Source organism: Aedes albopictus, chromosome 3 (genome assembly GCF_035046485.1).
Source record: "Aedes albopictus strain Foshan chromosome 3, AalbF5, whole genome shotgun sequence".
NCBI classification, from domain to species: domain Eukaryota; kingdom Metazoa; phylum Arthropoda; class Insecta; order Diptera; family Culicidae; genus Aedes; species Aedes albopictus.
Window position 1 is genome coordinate 190,128,726 of NC_085138.1, and position 17,970 is coordinate 190,146,695.

A 17,970-nucleotide genomic window follows, 5' to 3' on the forward strand; every position below is an offset into this window, starting at 1 on the left:
ACACTTGTAGAATTATGTGAATAATGGACGAATAGATTGCCCGCAGGGAGTGCGTTCGATGTTGGTCAGCAGGAGTAAAATAATTTGATTTTGCATGGCGAAAAGCATCTTAACTCGAATTTCTCGAAATGAAAAGCTTTTACCGAAAAAATATTTGGTAGGCACCAAACCGGTCATCATTGTGTACAACCGCTACCGAATATTTTTTCAAATAGTGTGTTCCACTTCGAGAAATACGCTTTTAGATGCTATTCGCCATTCAATATTTTTGCGATCTACTTTTAGCGATTTTCGCGCATAGAAGCTGGCGCCACATTTGGTCGATGCGGATAGTAGGAAACAGTCAAAGCATTTAATTAACCCAAATTTTTGATTTTGATCTAAATATTATTTTTCGTCATCTAAAATCGATTTAAACATGTTTTGGAAGATGATTCTTTTTAATTCTCGATTTCGTGAATTTCAGTTTTTGATTTTTCTTATTTTTAATTTTGAACATCCCCACACTTTTATATTTTTCCTGGAAGCCAATTTGGGGAACGGATTTTGTGAGATAAAAACATTTTGATAGGGAATCGCGCCACTTCGGCGGTGGCTTCTATTTTCGTCTGTTTTCCACTATAACTCAGTCAAATTTGAACCAATTGACACAATTTTTGGAATGCGGTGAGATAGGTATAGTATCTACCCGTGTACAACATTTCAAATCATTTGGTTTATAATTGACTGAGTTATAGTGGGAAACAGACGAATATAGAAGCCACCGCCCAAGTAGCGCGATACCCTATTTTATGATTATTGTTAATATATTATTATTATAATTTTTTTCGCAGAAAATTTTATTTTCCGTGTATTTTTAAGGAAAATAATTTTAGAGTGTATTCGATTCCCTTAAACTATTAAAGAAGGATAGAATGATTTGGGAAAAATTTAAAATATGTTAATTGTAGCGATTCAATACAAAATAAACAATGACTTCTAAAAGATGACTAAAACATCAATTTTTCAATGATTTAAAAAAAAATGTAAATATGCTTTAAAATACACCAGAAACCATTTTGAAATATACAGAACAGTCCTAAATATCAGCCAAAAATATAAAAAAAAATCCACGAAACAAAAATTACAAAAATGCTCAAACTATACCCCGTCTAAAGGCGGGATTGGGTATTAGAGGGTTAATTGACCTTAATTACGATTAGCTCAGTTTTACAACAGACCATATTGTTTGCATGATTTTCGATATTTTCGTCATTTGAAAGTGGTTTAGTTAGTCTAGTCTAGTCTAGTCTACACATACACAGCCATTCATTGAAAGAATACTGGAAAATGATAGAATCGACTACTTCTATCATTTTTCTTGTCATTATTAATGCTTGCAGTATATCGGAGATACATTGCAAGCATTAAAACGGCCAGGCCTACCGTGCAGCGTTATTTTATATTACAGTGGATATCCACATCAAAACCAAAGAACGGGGACATCTCGTACCAACCGTTCCGTGAAAAGTGACACGGTGTGTCTGGTAGAACAAAATTATTCAAAAAAAATCGGTATCGTTAAAACACCCACCAAACGAAAGCTGAAGGTCCCCCCTTTCATTTGAGACATAAACAAGAAAGTTCTATCGGCGGTCCTAGAACATTTTTTTTTTTCAAAAATTTATATTACTATAAGGACACATTCCACGCACTTCTACACCACGGTTTTTGAATTTCATTGAACGATATTTCCGGGCTCCTGCTGTCGATTTTGATTCTTTTTGCACCAAAATGAAGATAATTACCTATATTCTTCTAATAGTACCTGAAATTTTGAAAACTGCTTCTAGAAAGTAGCAAATTTCTTGGCGTTCGGTCAAAACTCGTTATTTTTTGCGATGGTGTTTTGTTACGCTGTATTTCTTGTTTTCTTTCGAAGTACAAAGGTCCAATTCCCAATTAGAAAGCATAAACTGAATCTTCTACCCAAATCTGATCGTTTGATATGCTGGTTGGTATGACAACATATCAATTTTTGGAAGCAAAAGTTTGATTCTCGCACAAAACGTAACGCGTGGAATGTGTCTAACTTGCATTTTCTTCCTTTCAACCTTGAGTGTAACCTTATGGGCTCGTATGAGGTCGCTCATTAGTAACGTATCATATTAAAAGTTTTCCATACAAAATGTTGCCTAGACATGTGTAAAAAATATTTAAGGGAGTTGTAATAGAATTTTACCAATATTTAGGTATATATGTTAACCATCTTCTCCTTATTGACATGTAGAAGAAGTTATTTCGACTGCCATTCTCCTCGTTTTTATCGACAGTGCCAAATGTTCGAAAAGTTTTACAGTCGTAGTAGGCCATGACTTGGATGTCAATAAAAATATAACGATCAACAAAGTAGCTCAGATAAAATGACCACGTTCCATTATAGGCCGGTATACGTTCTGGTACTTGTAAAAGCAATTAACATTTTTCGCTAATTTGAAGGATAGCTGTGTGGTATATCATTAGGTATTGAATCATAAAAAATAAAAGAAATCCAATTTCAACATAGCTTTGTTCCAAACTTTTAGAGAAACAAATATGACATGAAATCATAAAGTCACGATGAAAACCGTACCAAGGTGTGCGTGCTGTGTTCGAAGAAGCTTTTTCTGCAACCATCAATATCATCGAAGGTAGTTGATATTCACAGATTTAGATATTTGTTTTATATGGCTAAGCCAGAATAAAATAGAAAAGTCCCAATTTGTTGTTATTTGTATTTGCAGGTTATTGAGATTATTGATCAACTTTTTCTGAAATATACCAGATATAGAAGTTGGTAACATCCCACAATAATATATCGCAACTACTCATTTAAAGTTTATTCGTTCAATGATGAGATCATACCCTTTAGAATTACTCTCTTTAAGTATAAATATAATTTGAGTCTTCTACGCAGAGTATCGATATTTGCTGTAATTGCGAAATATGTAGTGCTGCAAGAACTACAGTTCCTTCTTAATTTAAGAGCAAACGCGGCAGACCTAGCACTACTACCGATGATGCAAAAAGATAGTGCTAGTTGCAGTTCTGCTAAAGTTGCAAAAGGGAGTTTTCTTGTTTGCATTGAAAATGTAATCGTTGTACTCCATTCTCCTGCAGCATTACAGTAAATACATTTTTGATACGAAAATATCAGTATTGTACGAGAAAACCGCTTTAGATTTTTCAATGATGACGATTATGTTAATGACGGCCTTGAGAACAAAAAATCTCGGATAACAATTAGATTTTATGAAAAAGTACTTATTTTACCAAAAAACTAAATAAATCAACGAAATTTTTATTTAAGTTTTGCTTCGTTATTGTAGGACCGCCTTTCTCAAATTATGTGTCGTGACCCACCTGCCCCATTAGAAATACACGCGTTTAAAGATATGATTCCAGAAAATATCGAGTTGCGGTCATCTTAGGATTCTGGAAAGTGTTTGTCGTCTTGTAATTAATTGTAGTATCTTAGCATTCAACATCGTGGCCTTTAGGATGTTTTTCACTTAAAACAGCTCAGTCAAATAAATTGGCAATTTTTTGTGCCTAGAGATTTGCAGAGCTTGTTTATACAGTAAAAGTATCAATAACATGTTCAGTTTGCAGTTTTAGCCAATTCATGGTATTTGGAACACACAGCCAATCCCTCATATCACAGACAAAAAGACGTAACTCTTAGAGAAAATTCATTATTTTTTTGCTGTCTTTTTCATGAACACGCATCCACCTATTGGTAGAACCGCGCGAGACCACTGTCGGCCATGATGGGATGCGATTTGATGTTTGCCTAACACGCACACTTTTATACATGTCCCCTGTAAGTTTCGTTTGTATCATTCAGCAACGTGTACACTTTCAAACACCAAAGCGATCGAACATTAGCACCTCTGGTGAAAGAATCGCGGAAATCAAACGAAATTTGAATTCATCGTTAAATGCATGTGCCAAGCCCTATTGAAGAGTGTTACGTCTGTTTGTCTATGCTTATATCGTGCAATGCTCAATAGAGAACATAATAAAATTCTTTAAATAATTGAAAGTTTTGTCAAATGCATTCTATAAGGATGAACACGGTGGTTTAATAATAATTACGAGTATTAGAGCATGATGCGGTACACATGTAAATTGAAATATGAACTCATCATGTCCACCTGCTTGAAACTATTACATTTTTTTAAGCATTACTGCCTATAACCACGAAACCGACTACTATTTACTGTTTTTTTTTTGACCATGGGACTACTATGCTTTTGTGGGAAGTGTTATTAACATCATATAAAAAATCTTCCGTCGGAAAGCCATGGACAAACTGTTTTTTCGTTATTACTTAGTACTTCGAGAAAATACAAAAAATATCACACTATTTCAAAAAAAAAAATGTTCTAGACCCGCCGATAGAACTTTCTCATTTAAGTCTCAAATGAAAGGTGGGACCCTTAGCTTTCGTTTGGTGGGTATTTTAGCGATACCGATTTTTTTAAAATAATGTTTTCCACCAGACACACCGTGGTGAGTTTAATATACAGCTATATTGGGAGTGACTTTGCTAAGAAAGTTAATGTCACTCCATGTCCTCTGGAATCCTGGGATGGGACAAAGGTATTTACTCCGAATGCCCTGGCTTTCAAGCCTTGGCTTAAGCGCCATTACTCGCTCTCTGAAACGATATAAAAAGCGAGATAAAAAGTAATGATATACGACCCTCCCCTTACAAACATTTTCCCGCAATTTTCTATGCATTTGATACAAATAGAAAAATAATCAGAAAGATCTCACCAAGCTGATTGTGATTGTTGTTTAAACTGTGGCTTTGATATTCATCGTTTTATTCTCAGCAAACTCTAATACAGCAAGCACTTGTTCAGATGGAAGCTTCGCTATTACGTTCATAATTTAAATTATTTTTGAATACAATTTCTGTTGGTCATTTGAAAGTGGTTTAGTTAATTTTTAAGTCCAATATCAGCAGAAGTACAATCATTTATGTTGTTGTATAGAACCCAATTGTTAAAATATGCAAAAAAAACCTGTAAAACACCATTCTGTTCATTTTACCCTGAATTCCCCTATAAGGGGGCCTAGGTTCGATCACTGATTGATAAGAATATAGGGTATTCGTTCCCTTATTAAGCATGTGGCTCCCATTTTCATCCTACGAAAAACAAAGGATTGAAGCGCTGTTTGTTTTGTTTCTTATTTTTGTATTTTTTGTTAGAAGTGAGCACCCATGAAAACAAAAAGAACGGAATCAATCGGTGCCTTAATCGCTTGTTATCGGATAGGATGGATATGGGAGCGTGAGATTACAAATGGAACACATACCCTATTTACGTTTTGAACTCAAACAGACTGAATCAAAAAATCTTGAGTTTTAATTTCATCGAATATTCTTAAATTATGTCTTGCAGTGTAGGTCTTCATATCTACGTGTCAAGCCAAAAATTTCTAGGAGCTCGTTGAATAAGGATCAAACTAATACACACGGTCTTCTGATACGTATATTCGGCAGTTTTGTTCTCTTCGTAATGTTTTTTGTAATCTGTTGAACTCAGAGTTGCTCTAAAATCTTTCCCAACCAAGAAAAATTCATATGGAAAAGTTTCAAGCAATTTGACCGACAAAAACGCCACATGACGAAGATAACAAACCTGTCGATAATACCCAAAGTCACCCTATATTAACTTATAGAATATAACGTGCTCAAATCATTGGATTACTTAATGCATTGAAAACTGAAAGATCATTTATTGTATATTTTTGTCAGATTAGGATTAAGTCAATGCCACAGCACTGCACTACCGAAGTTATCATTTTCCCTGTTAAAAAACTACATAAAACTTCTGATTTTTATTTTCAATTCTCTTACGGAATCAATTTGCTGACCGTCTGTAGTAGCCCTCCGCCATAGTTCAAGGTCGTATTATAAGTATGGGCTCCGCCATCGGACGTACAATATGCCCGACAGCTAATATGCAACTATGTCATTCGAATGCGCTCACACCCACCGAGACTATCCATTTCTCTATATGTAAAGTGTTAATTATGTAACGCAAAAGTGTGACCGAAAAATGATTATTGTTCGATTGAATGGATCGGCACTGGCTCTGACTTGGCCCGCTGGCTGGCATTATGCACCGAAGGTACATCGCTTGTGTTTATATCTCACGTACTAAGTTATAATGTACTGCGTTTATTCAGCCGCCCTGGTTCGTCACCAATCATGTACCGCTATTTTCGGACATATATTTCAATATAATTAAATAATTTGTGTCGTCCGGAGCGGGGTGGACATCATCCAATCCCTTTATAAACTCGAACGATAATTTCATTGCTATCAAAGTAGTTTCAAACATCCAAGTGGAAATCAACAGTTCTATCCTCTAGCCAAAGCAACAAAGTGTACCAAAAGAAAAGAATGGCTGCCTTCAAGGTAAACTCGATTGTGTTCTAAATAGTGTCTAGCAGAAGATTACAGTGCATGTGGGGGTTCTATTACAGATTGTGATCGTAACCGTTTGTTTGATCGGAGTGAGCAAAGCCGGAGTTCTACTGCCAGCTGCTCGATTCGCCGCTGCCCCTCTAGCCCCTGTGGTTCCAGCAGTTGCTGCAGTTAACACCAACTATGACCCACTGCCACAGTATACCTATGCTTACAACGTTCAGGACGCTTTGACCGGTGATAACAAGAGCCAACAAGAAACCCGAGATGGAGATGTTGTGAAGGGTAAGAGCTTTTAACCAAGCGGAGCTTTTCGCTCGAAGTTCCACTGGACGCGAAAACTTATCGTTTCTCCTTTATAGGCTCTTACTCGCTGGTCGAACCCGACGGCACTGTGCGCACTGTGATCTACACTGCCGATCCAATCAACGGTTTCAACGCGATCGTTCAGCGTGGCCCATTGGTACACAAGGCGCTGGTGCCCGTGGCTCCAGTGGCCAAGGTGTTCGGTTAAATCTGATTTGACCGTCCTTTTTTGTTGCATTGCTCACCAATAGAAACATAGACTGATGTTAGCCAACCATCAATTATAGTGCTACTACCTTAAGTTGTTAATCAATAAAACAAAACATTATAAATGAATTTGTGTGCTTTAATTATTTCGTTTTCATTTTTTCATTTTCATATGAACGGCTTCATTAATTATGGCCCATAATTAATCATTCTTCGAAATGAAGTTGGATACCTAAAGGAATTTTAAGTAGGCTTTATGTTCCAGAGAATCAAATCATGGCCCATAAAGCCAAAGCAGTAAACGCTTAAGTATATACGATACCCATCTTCTTGGCGTAGGATCCTCACTGGGACAAAGCTTCAGGTATCAGGTATCAGTAGGTCGGCTCTAGAGGCACGTTCTCCTCCATTTGGGAAATTTGTGCCATCGCCATGAACACGAGCCTATTCATCATTTGCCTGACGGAGAAGGGAAGGAAAAAGGATAGGACAGGGGAAAGGACAGGTAAGGGAATAGGATCGTCATACACGCAAAAGCGTACCACAATGGATTCAAACAGCGCCCTGAGAAGGGCACTGTGATAACGCATAAGGCGTACAGAAAGCCTATAGCTCTTTACCACAGCGGGTCAAGAACAGCAGAACGTCCTGAAGATTCAGGTTTCTGAAGTCAGTTTCTCTTAATATGTGTTTTCCGAGTACACGGAAACGCAGTTGCGCAAAAACTGAACAGTTACATATTAAATGATACGAAGTTCCATATCGGATTCACAGCTATCACAGGCAAATGTATCAGCTTGATGAATATTCGCCATGTGATAGCTGAGTCGGCAGTGACCAGTCAATGCTTTGACCAGAATGCTGCAATTCTACTTTGACAGATTTGTAAGATACTTCGCCACCCTTGGAGATGGCTCAGTACAATACAATTTGGTTTGACGACATGACTCCAAACTATTCCAGTATTGTTGGAGCTGAGTGGCCGCCCAGGTGTCAATCTGAAGCTTTACCCAACACGTGGATACCGGAATAGCTGGCTCAGGGCCAATGAAGTCATGTGATGCTCCAGTGAGAGCTAACTCATCAGCCAATTCATTTCAAGCGATGGAAGAATGGCCAGGTACCCATACAAGATGAACAGCGTTTGCTGAATTCAGCTCCTTGATTTGAGTTCGACAAGCGATAACTATCTTCGACCTGGAGTTGGCCGAAGCAAGTGCTTTAATAGCAGCCTGGCTATCTGAACAAAAGTATATTACTTTGCCCATTACGTGCTGCTGAAGTGCTGATTGCACTCCGCACATAAGAGCAAAGATTTCGGCCTGAAAAACGGTGCAGTGTCTACCTAGCGAGTAAGACTGATGCAGCCTTAGCTCACGAGAATAAACACCAGCACCTTTGAGAAGGGAGCCGTCAGTGTAACATACGATGCCGTCTGAAATACTTCTCTCCAGATAACCAGATGTCCACTCTACCCGGGAAGGGAATTTCGTGGAAAATGTCCTATATGGAAAATAACAAGCAATTGTAAGATCACTTGGAGCATGGACAACTTTGTCCTACACAGATAAAAATAATGAGATTTACACGTCATGTAAACTTCCTTTTAGTCATGTAAACTTAGTGTTATGATGGTTTACATGATGAATCATGTAAATTTGTGTTATATATCATGTAAACTCACAGAGTCATGCAGAATTACATGACATAAAATGGAAGTTTACATGATGTTTCATGAACTTTACATGATATGTCATGTAAACTTCTATGATATCCCACGCTCCAATCATGTGCATCGTATGTCACAGAATTTTACACTCTTTTTTCGATCTGTGTAATTCACCAAAAGTGGAAACAACGAGGTGTGTGTTGAACTGCGGTTCACAGGAGTTTCCTCTAGTAAACCGAGTACCCACACAGATCGGAAAAAGAGTGTAAAATTCTGTGACATATGATGCACATAATTGGAGCGTGGGATATCATAGAAGTTTACATGACATATCATTTAAAAGTCATAAAATATCATGTAAACTTCCATTATATGTCATGTAATTCAGCATGACTCTGAGTGTTTACATGACATATAACACAAATTTACATGATATATCATGTAAACCACCATAACAATAAGTTTACATGACTAAAATGAAGTTTACATGACGTGTAAATCTCATTATTTTTATCTGCGCATAGGCGGTAAGTGCAAGAAAGTGCTTCTTGTTTGAGATGAATGTGTAGTGGGGCAACGTCAAAGAGAACTTCGAGCGCTGCCGTAGGAGTTGAAGAGAACGCTCCAGACATCGCCATTAAGCACATCCTTTGGAGATGGCCTAACTTTGATTGGACCGTTCTCACTTCGCCCTTTTGCCACCACACAAGACATCCATAGGCTAATATTGGACGAACAACAGTTGTGTAAATCCATTTGATAAACTTGGGTTTTAGACTCCAAGTTCTACCAAAGGTTCGCCGGCATTGCCCGAATGTCATACAAGCTTTCTTGATTCTGAACTCAACATAAGGTGTCCAGGAAAGCTTGGAATCAAGAATGACTCCAACGTACTTTACCTGTTCAGTCACATTGATTTCAGAATCAAAGAGACGTAAAGGTCGAATACCATTACGGTTTCGCTTTTCCGTGAAAAGAACAATAGATGTTTTACTCGGATTTACCGAAAGGCCATATTGGTGACACCAACCCTCAACTACCTGAAGAGCGTTTTGCATCAGGTCGAAAAGGGTGCTGATGCACATACCGACAAACAATGTTAGGTAGTCGTCGGCAAAACCATAAGTAGGAAAACCGCTATTATTGAGTTGCCTTAATAGCGTATCTGCTACGAGATTCCACAAAAGTGGTGATAAGACTCCCCCTTGGGGGCATCAACAAACACTCAATTTCCTAATCGCCGCTTGACGCAATGTCGCGAAGAGATGTCGGTTTTTGAGCATTTGGTGAATCCAATTGGAAATCATTGGAGATATACCATGACGCCGTGCGGCTTCCAATATGGCATCGAAAGGCACGTTGTCAAAGGCACCCTCGATATCTAAGAAAACACCCAAGCAGGATTCCTTTTGAGCGAATGCCTTCTCGATATCGTAAACAACTTTGTGTAAAAAAAAAACAAAAAACATTTACAACAAAGGACAAAGGACCACAAGGATGTGCCAGCTGCCATCTACTTTTAGTTTTTAAGTTTAGCTTCACTACACGAGAAGAGGCATTCCAGCATGTTAAAATGCAAGAGGAATTCTAAATATACCGTCTACCCCCGTTGGTTTGAACGACACCTCATGCAATTCGGTGGTTTGCTCATTTTTAATTTGAACTTCTAGTAACCCTGTGGGCATCGAAAAACACACTGATGGTAACTATTTTTACTGTTTTATTTTGATTCTGCGTTCCGTTTCAGAATGAAGTTTGAACGATGTGCAGATTAGCGGGGATCAAATTAAAAAGTGGTCCAATTAGTCAAATCAACGGGGGTAGACGGTACAAGGAATAATTCATGCGTTGTCCAGAATAATAATGTTTGATCAATTGCAATACACATTAATATACCATTTGTCAGAAAATGCCTTCAAGAATCAAAGTTAACTCGTTTTACGGTTTATGCGTTATCAGCGTCTTGGTATTTCCTTAAGCCGGCGATTGTGTTATCAGGCACAGATTTGAATGATTAAAATGAAATTATGTAATCTGAGTGCATTGAAGCTGAATTGAGAGAGTGATGCCGTTTTTACACAGATAGTTATTTATTTACTTCGTCAATAATAACACATACTATACCTTTTATTTCAAAATATAAACCAACGTGGTTCCCTCTTGGATTTCCCTTATTTTATAGAATGATGAACTCTGTTAATAAGATGCCCTAGAGTTGGTACCTCGGGTTATGTGGGAATCCACTCATGAAAACATCTTTCTCTTAAAAGTCGAGTCAAGTACAAGACACTGAAGACGACCTTACAGTTGAGGTTGAAATACGTATCTGTCAAAGGATGTAAATTCTTAGTGGAATTAAAAGGAACAGTACTTAACATGATTTTCTTTTTACTTATTCTCTTAAGTTTTTTTCTCTATGGGAATTGAAAGTGTGTGGGAACGGGTTTTAGTTGTGAAGCAGATCTTAACCTTCCGTAACTTACGCAGTTGGCCTCCACCGCCAGCACCTCGCTGATGTTGAGAACAAAAAGAGAAATTTTCTCAACGTGTTGTACAAAATACAACAGCGCGGTCGCTCGAGGGTTAATAATACAAAACTATGGTTAAACATATATACTTTTTCCTCAACGAAGGTTTTATAATTTGCTCTTTAAGATCGCACGACGCGCACTTCGATCTTTTTGGCAGTCAGTTTGGGTAGTTTGGCGATTCCGTGTATATATAAATAATAATAATCGATCAATGGAAAATCCAGGACTTCACAACGCTGACAGTGAAACCAGTTAAATTGAAGAATTTGATTCAAGCTATCCACTTTATTTATATGCACTTGGTATCATAAGGTTATACAAATTACTACGGCCCCTTAAATATCTCGCAAATTAGTAATTTGCGCGATATTTAAGGGGCCAGAGTTGTTTAAGTATTCAGATTTCAAGCTTCTCAGAACTTTATAGAGATTGTATTGGAATGATGTGTTAACATATGCGAATTATGCCCTGATAGTGGTTCTTATACTAGGTGATCGCCCATTGCAATTTGTTCCCGTTCAACAGAGAACAACGTGAACATTTTGTAGCGACCGACTTAATTTGTCTGTTCTAGCTACGGTACGATGTTCGCCAAAATCCAGTCCATATACGAGCTAACATTTGTATACACGCGATACTAGCGGTCTGTAGTTAGCCTCCATTTAGCCTCCAAAAATAATTTGCTGTTGTAGGGTTTTTGGAGGCTAACTACAAATCGTTGGAGGCTAACTTTTTGGGGCATTGTAGGGCAAAACCAAGGACGCCAATCGAAAGATCAGCTCATTTCTAATCGGAAAACATATAAAAACTTTTAATTTTCCTTAAAAATAACGAGTTACAAACGAAAAACATTTTTTCCATAGTAACTTGCATGCAAGTTTGGAGGCTAACTACAAATCGTTGGAGGCTAACTGTTTGGGGCCTTTTGGGGCAAAACCGAGTACGCCAGTCGGAAGATCGGATAATTTCCAATCAGTAAACATATAAAAACTTTTAATTTATCTTATTTTTTTCCAATTATAGAAGAAAAAACCAAAATTTCGTTAGGCACTGACATGCAAAATTGGAGGCTAACTACAGAAATTAGGAAAATCTTTAGAGGTTCAGGTTTTGGCTAACTTAAAGGTCATAATCGTCCCACAAGGAGTTGGCTGGGACCCTAACGAAGCGATTGAGACTGACTAATTGAAAATCCGTGTTGGTTTACTAAAAAATTTCAATTAAATACGGATTTTGCAATTTTGTTCGTAGATTGATCTGATTTTCAAGCACAAGCCCCCACAAAAGTTTGGAGGCTAAGGTTTTGGCAAACCGAAAGGTCACAACCCGCATATTGGGAGTTAGCTGGGACCCTAAGGAATCGTTTGCGCCCAAGTATTTGAAAATCCGTGTTGGTATACTAAAACAATTTCATGAAATACGGATTTTGCAATTTTGTTCGTAGATTGATCTGATTTTCAAGCACAAGCCTCCAAAAAAGTTTGGAGGCTAAGGTTTTGGCAAACCGAAAGGTCACAACCCGCATATTGGGAGTTAGCTGGGACCCTAAGGAAGCGATTGCTCCTAAGTATTTGAAAATCCGTGTTGGTTTACTAAAAAAATTTCATGAAATACGGATTTCGCAATTTTGTTCGTAGATTGATCTGATTTTCAAGCACAAGCCCCCACAAAAGTTTGGAGGCTAAGGTTTTGGCAAACCAAAAGGTCACAACCCGCATATTGGGAGTTAGCTGGGACCCTAAGGAAGCGTTTGCGCCCAAGTATTTGAAAATCCGTGTTGGTTTACTAAAAAAATTTCATGAAATACGGATTTCGCAATTTTGTTCGTAGATTGATCTGATTTTCAAGCACAAGCCCCCACAAAAGTTTGGAGGCTAAGGTTTTGGCAAACCGAAAGGTCACAACCCGCATATTGGGAGTTAGCTGGGACCCTAAGGAATCGTTTGCGCCCAAGTATTTGAAAATCCGTGTTGGTATACTAAAACAATTTCATGAAATACGGATTTTGCAATTTTGTTCGTAGATTGATCTGATTTTCAAGCACAAGCCTCCAAAAAAGTTTGGAGGCTAAGGTTTTGGCAAACCGAAAGGTCACAACCCGCATATTGGGAGTTAGCTGGGACCCTAAGGAAGCGATTGCTCCTAAGTATTTGAAAATCCGTGTTGGTTTACTAAAAAAATTTCATGAAATACGGATTTCGCAATTTTGTTCGTAGATTTATCTGATTTTCAAGCACAAGCCCCCACAAAAGTTTGGAGGCTAAGGTTTTGGCAAATCGAAAGGTCACAACCCGCATATTGGGAGTTAGCTGGGACTCTAAGGAATCGTTTGCGCCCAAGTATTTGAAAATCCGTGTTGGTTTACTTAAAAAATTTCATGAAATACGGATTTTGCAATTTTGTTCGTAGATTGATCTGATTTTCAAGCACAAGCCCCCACAAAAGTTTGGAGGCTAAGGTTTTGGCAAACCGAAAGGTCACAACCCGCATATTGGTAGTTAGCTGGGACCCTAAGGAAGCGTTTGCGCCCAAGTATTTGAAAAACCGTGTTGGTTTACTAAAAAAATTTCATGAAATACGGATTTTGCAATTTTGTTCTTAGATTTATCTGATTTTCAAGCACAAGCCCCCACAAAAGTTTGGAGGCTAAGGTTTTGGCAAACCGAAAGGTCACGACCCGCATATTGGAAGTTAGCTGGGACCCTAAGGAAGCGATTGCTCCTTAGTATTTGAAAACCCGTGTTGGTTTACTGAAAAAAATCATGAAATACGGATTTTGCAATTTTGTTTTTAGATTTATCTGATTTTCAAGCACAAGCCCCCACAAAAGTTTGGAGGCTAAGGTTTTGGCTAACTGAAAGGTCACAACCCGCATATTGGGAGTTAGCTGGGACCCTAAGGAAGCGTTTGCGCCCAAGTATTTGAAAATCCGGGTTGGTTTACTGAAAAAAACATCTTGAAATACGGATTTTGCAATTTTGTTCTTAGATTTATCTGAATTTCAAGCACAAGCCCCCACAAAAGTTTGGAGGCTAAGGTTTTGGCAAACCGAAAGGTCACAACCCGCATATTGGTAGTTAGCTGGGACCCTAAGGAAGCGTTTGCGCCCAAGTATTTGAAAATCCGTGTTGGTTTACTAAAAAAATTTCATGAAATACGGATTTTGCAATTTTGTTCTTAGATTTATCTGATTTGCAAGCACAAGCCCCCACAAAAGTTTGGAGGCTAAGGTTTTGGCAAACCGAAAGGTCACAACCCGCATATTGGAAGTTAGCTGGGACCATAAGGAAGCGATTGCTCCTAAGTGTTTGAAAATCCGTGTTGGTTTTCAAAAAAAATTCATGAAATACGGATTTTGCAATTTTGTTCGTAGATTGTTCTGATTTTCAAGCACAAGCCCCCACAAAAGTTTGGAGGCTAAGGTTTTGGCAAACCGAAAGGTCACAACCCGCATATTGGGAGTTAGCTGGGACCCTAAGGAAGCGTTTGCGCCCAAGTATTTGAAAATCCATGTTAGTTTACTGAAAAAAATTCATAAAATACGGATTTTGCAATTTTGTTCTTAGATTTATCTGATTTTCAAGCACAAGCCCCCACAAAAGTTTGGAGGCTAAGGTTTTGGCAAACCGAAAGGTCACAACCCGCATATTGGGAGCTGGGACCCTAAGGAAGCGTTTGCGCCCAAGTATTTGAAAATCCATGTTAGTTTACTGAAAAAAAATCATGAAATACGGATTTTGCAATTTTGTTCTTAGATTTATCTGATTTTCAAGCACAAGCCCCCACAAAAGTTTGGAGGCTAAGGTTTTGGCAAACGGAAAGGTCACAACCCGCATATTGGAAGTTAGCTGGGACCCTAAGGAAGCGTTTGCGCCCAAGTATTTGAAAATCCGTGTTGGTTTACTAAAAAAATTTCATAAAATACGGATTTTGCAATTTTGTTCGTAGATTGATCTGATTTTCAAGCACAAGCCCCCACAAAAGTTTGGAGGCTAAGGTTTTGGCAAACCGAAAGGTCGCGACCCGCATACTGGGAGTAAGCTGGGACCCTAAGGAAGGGTTTGCGCCCAAGTATTTGAAAATCCGTGTTGCTTCACTAAAAAAGTTCATGAAATACGGATTTTGCAATTTTGTTCGTAGATTGATCTGATTTTTAAACACAAGCCCCCACAAAAGTTTGGAGGCTAAGGTTTTGGCAAACCGAAAGGTCACGACCCGCATATTGGGAGTTAGCTGGGACCCTAAGGAAGCGTTTGCGCCCAAGTATTTGAAAATCCATGTTAGTTTACTGAAAAAAAATCATAAAATACGGATTTTGCAATTTTGTTCTTAGATTTATCTGATTTTCAAGCACAAGCCCCCACAAAAGTATGGAGGCTAAGGTTTTGGCTAACTGAAAGGTCACAACCCGCATATTGGGAGTTAGCTGGGACCCTAACGAAGCGTTTGCGCCCAAGTATTTGAAAATCCGTGTTGGTTTACTGAAAAAAATTTCATGAAATACGGATTATGCAATTTTGTTCGTAGATTGTTCTGATTTTCAAGCACAAGCCCCCACAAAAGTTTGGAGGCTAAGGTTTTGGCAAACCGAAAGGTCACAACCCGCATATTGGAAGTTAGCTGGGACCATAAGGAAGCGATTGCTCCTAAGTGTTTGAAAATCCGTGTTGGTTTTCAAAAAAAATTCATGAAATACGGATTTTGCAATTTTGTTCGTAGATTGTTCTGATTTTCAAGCACAAGCCCCCACAAAAGTTTGGAGGCTAAGGTTTTGGCAAACCGAAAGGTCACAACCCGCATATTGGGAGTTAGCTGGGACCCTAAGGAAGCGTTTGCGCCCAAGTATTTGAAAATCCATGTTAGTTTACTGAAAAAAATTCATAAAATACGGATTTTGCAATTTTGTTCTTAGATTTATCTGATTTTCAAGCACAAGCCCCCACAAAAGTTTGGAGGCTAAGGTTTTGGCAAACCGAAAGGTCACAACCCGCATATTGGGAGCTGGGACCCTAAGGAAACGTTTGCGCCCAAGTATTTGAAAATCCATGTTAGTTTACTGAAAAAAAATCATGAAATACGGATTTTGCAATTTTGTTCTTAGATTTATCTGATTTTCAAGCACAAGCCCCCACAAAAGTTTGGAGGCTAAGGTTTTGGCAAACGGAAAGGTCACAACCCGCATATTGGAAGTTAGCTGGGACCCTAAGGAAGCGTTTGCGCCCAAGTATTTGAAAATCCGTGTTGGTTTACTAAAAAAATTTCATAAAATACGGATTTTGCAATTTTGTTCGTAGATTGATCTGATTTTCAAGCACAAGCCCCCACAAAAGTTTGGAGGCTAAGGTTTTGGCAAACCGAAAGGTCGCGACCCGCATACTGGGAGTAAGCTGGGACCCTAAGGAAGCGTTTGCGCCCAAGTATTTGAAAATCCGTGTTGCTTCACTAAAAAAGTTCATGAAATACGGATTTTGCAATTTTGTTCGTAGATTGATCTGATTTTTAAACACAAGCCCCCACAAAAGTTTGGAGGCTAAGGTTTTGGCAAACCGAAAGGTCACGACCCGCATATTGGGAGTTAGCTGGGACCCTAAGGAAGCGTTTGCGCCCAAGTATTTGAAAATCCATGTTAGTTTACTGAAAAAAAATCATAAAATACGGATTTTGCAATTTTGTTCTTAGATTTATCTGATTTTCAAGCACAAGCCCCCACAAAAGTTTGGAGGCTAAGGTTTTGGCTAACTGAAAGGTCACAACCCGCATATTGGGAGTTAGCTGGGACCCTAAGGAAGCGTTTGCGTCCAAGTATTTGAAAATCCATGTTGGTTTACTGAAAAAAATTAATGAAATACGGATTTTGCAATTTTGTTCTTAGATTTATCTGATTTTCAAGCACAAGCCCCCACAAAAGTTCGGAGGCTGAGGTTTTGGCAAACCGAAAGGTCACGACCCGCATATTGGGAGTTAGCTGGGACCCTAAGGAAGCGTTTGCGTCCAAGCATTTGAAAATCCATGTTGGTTTACTGAAAAAAATTAATGAAATACGGATTTTGCAATTTTGTTCTTAGATTTATCTGATTTTCAAGCACAAGCCCCCACAAAAGTTTGGAGGCTAAGCTTTTGGCAAACCGAAAGGTCACAACCCGCATATTGGGAGCTAGCTGGGACCCTAAGGAAGCGGTTGCTCCTAAGTATTTGAAAATCCGTGTTGGTTTACTAAAAAAAAAATTCATGAAATACGGATTTTGCAATTTTGTTCTTAGATATATCTGATTTTCAAGCACAAGCCCCCACAAAAGTTTGGAGGCTAAGGTTTTGGCAAACCGAAAGGTCACAACCCGCATATTGGGAGTTAGCTGGGACCCTAAGGAAGCGTTTGCGCCCAAGTATTTGAAAATCCGGGTTGGTTTACTGAAAAAAACATCTTGAAATACGGATTTTGCAATTTTGTTCTTAGATTGATCTGATTTTCAAGCACAAGCCCCCACAAAAGTTTGGAGGCTAAGGTTTTGGCAAACCGAAAGGTCACAACCCGCATATTGGTAGTTAGCTGGGACCCTAAGGAAGCGTTTGCGCCCAAGTATTTGAAAATCCGTGTTGGTTTACTAAAAAAAATTCATGAAATACGGATTTTGCAATTTTGTTCTTAGATATATCTGATTTTCAAGCACAAGCCCCCACAAAAGTTTGGAGGCTAAGGTGTTGGCAATCCGAAAGGTCACAACCCGCATATTGGAAGTTAGCTGGGACCCTAAGGAAGCGATTGCTCCTTAGTATTTGAAAATCCCTGTTGATTT

At 38.5% G+C, this 17,970-nt stretch overlaps 2 protein-coding genes across 3 annotated transcripts in view; both read left to right on the plus strand.

Moving 5' to 3' along the window:
- LOC109409011 (neurobeachin-like protein 1) overlaps positions 1-17,970 on the plus strand; it is a 255,913-nt gene that overhangs the window by 117,084 nt on the left and 120,859 nt on the right. The window lies entirely within an intron of this gene.
- LOC109429135 (larval cuticle protein A2B-like) lies at positions 5,762-7,105 on the plus strand. The gene is made up of 3 exons (XM_062856955.1): positions 5,762-6,454; positions 6,523-6,748; positions 6,826-7,105. The coding sequence occupies exons 1-3, from the start codon at positions 6,440-6,442 to the stop codon at positions 6,975-6,977; spliced, it is 393 nt and encodes a 130-aa protein (XP_062712939.1). The 5' UTR covers positions 5,762-6,439; the 3' UTR covers positions 6,978-7,105.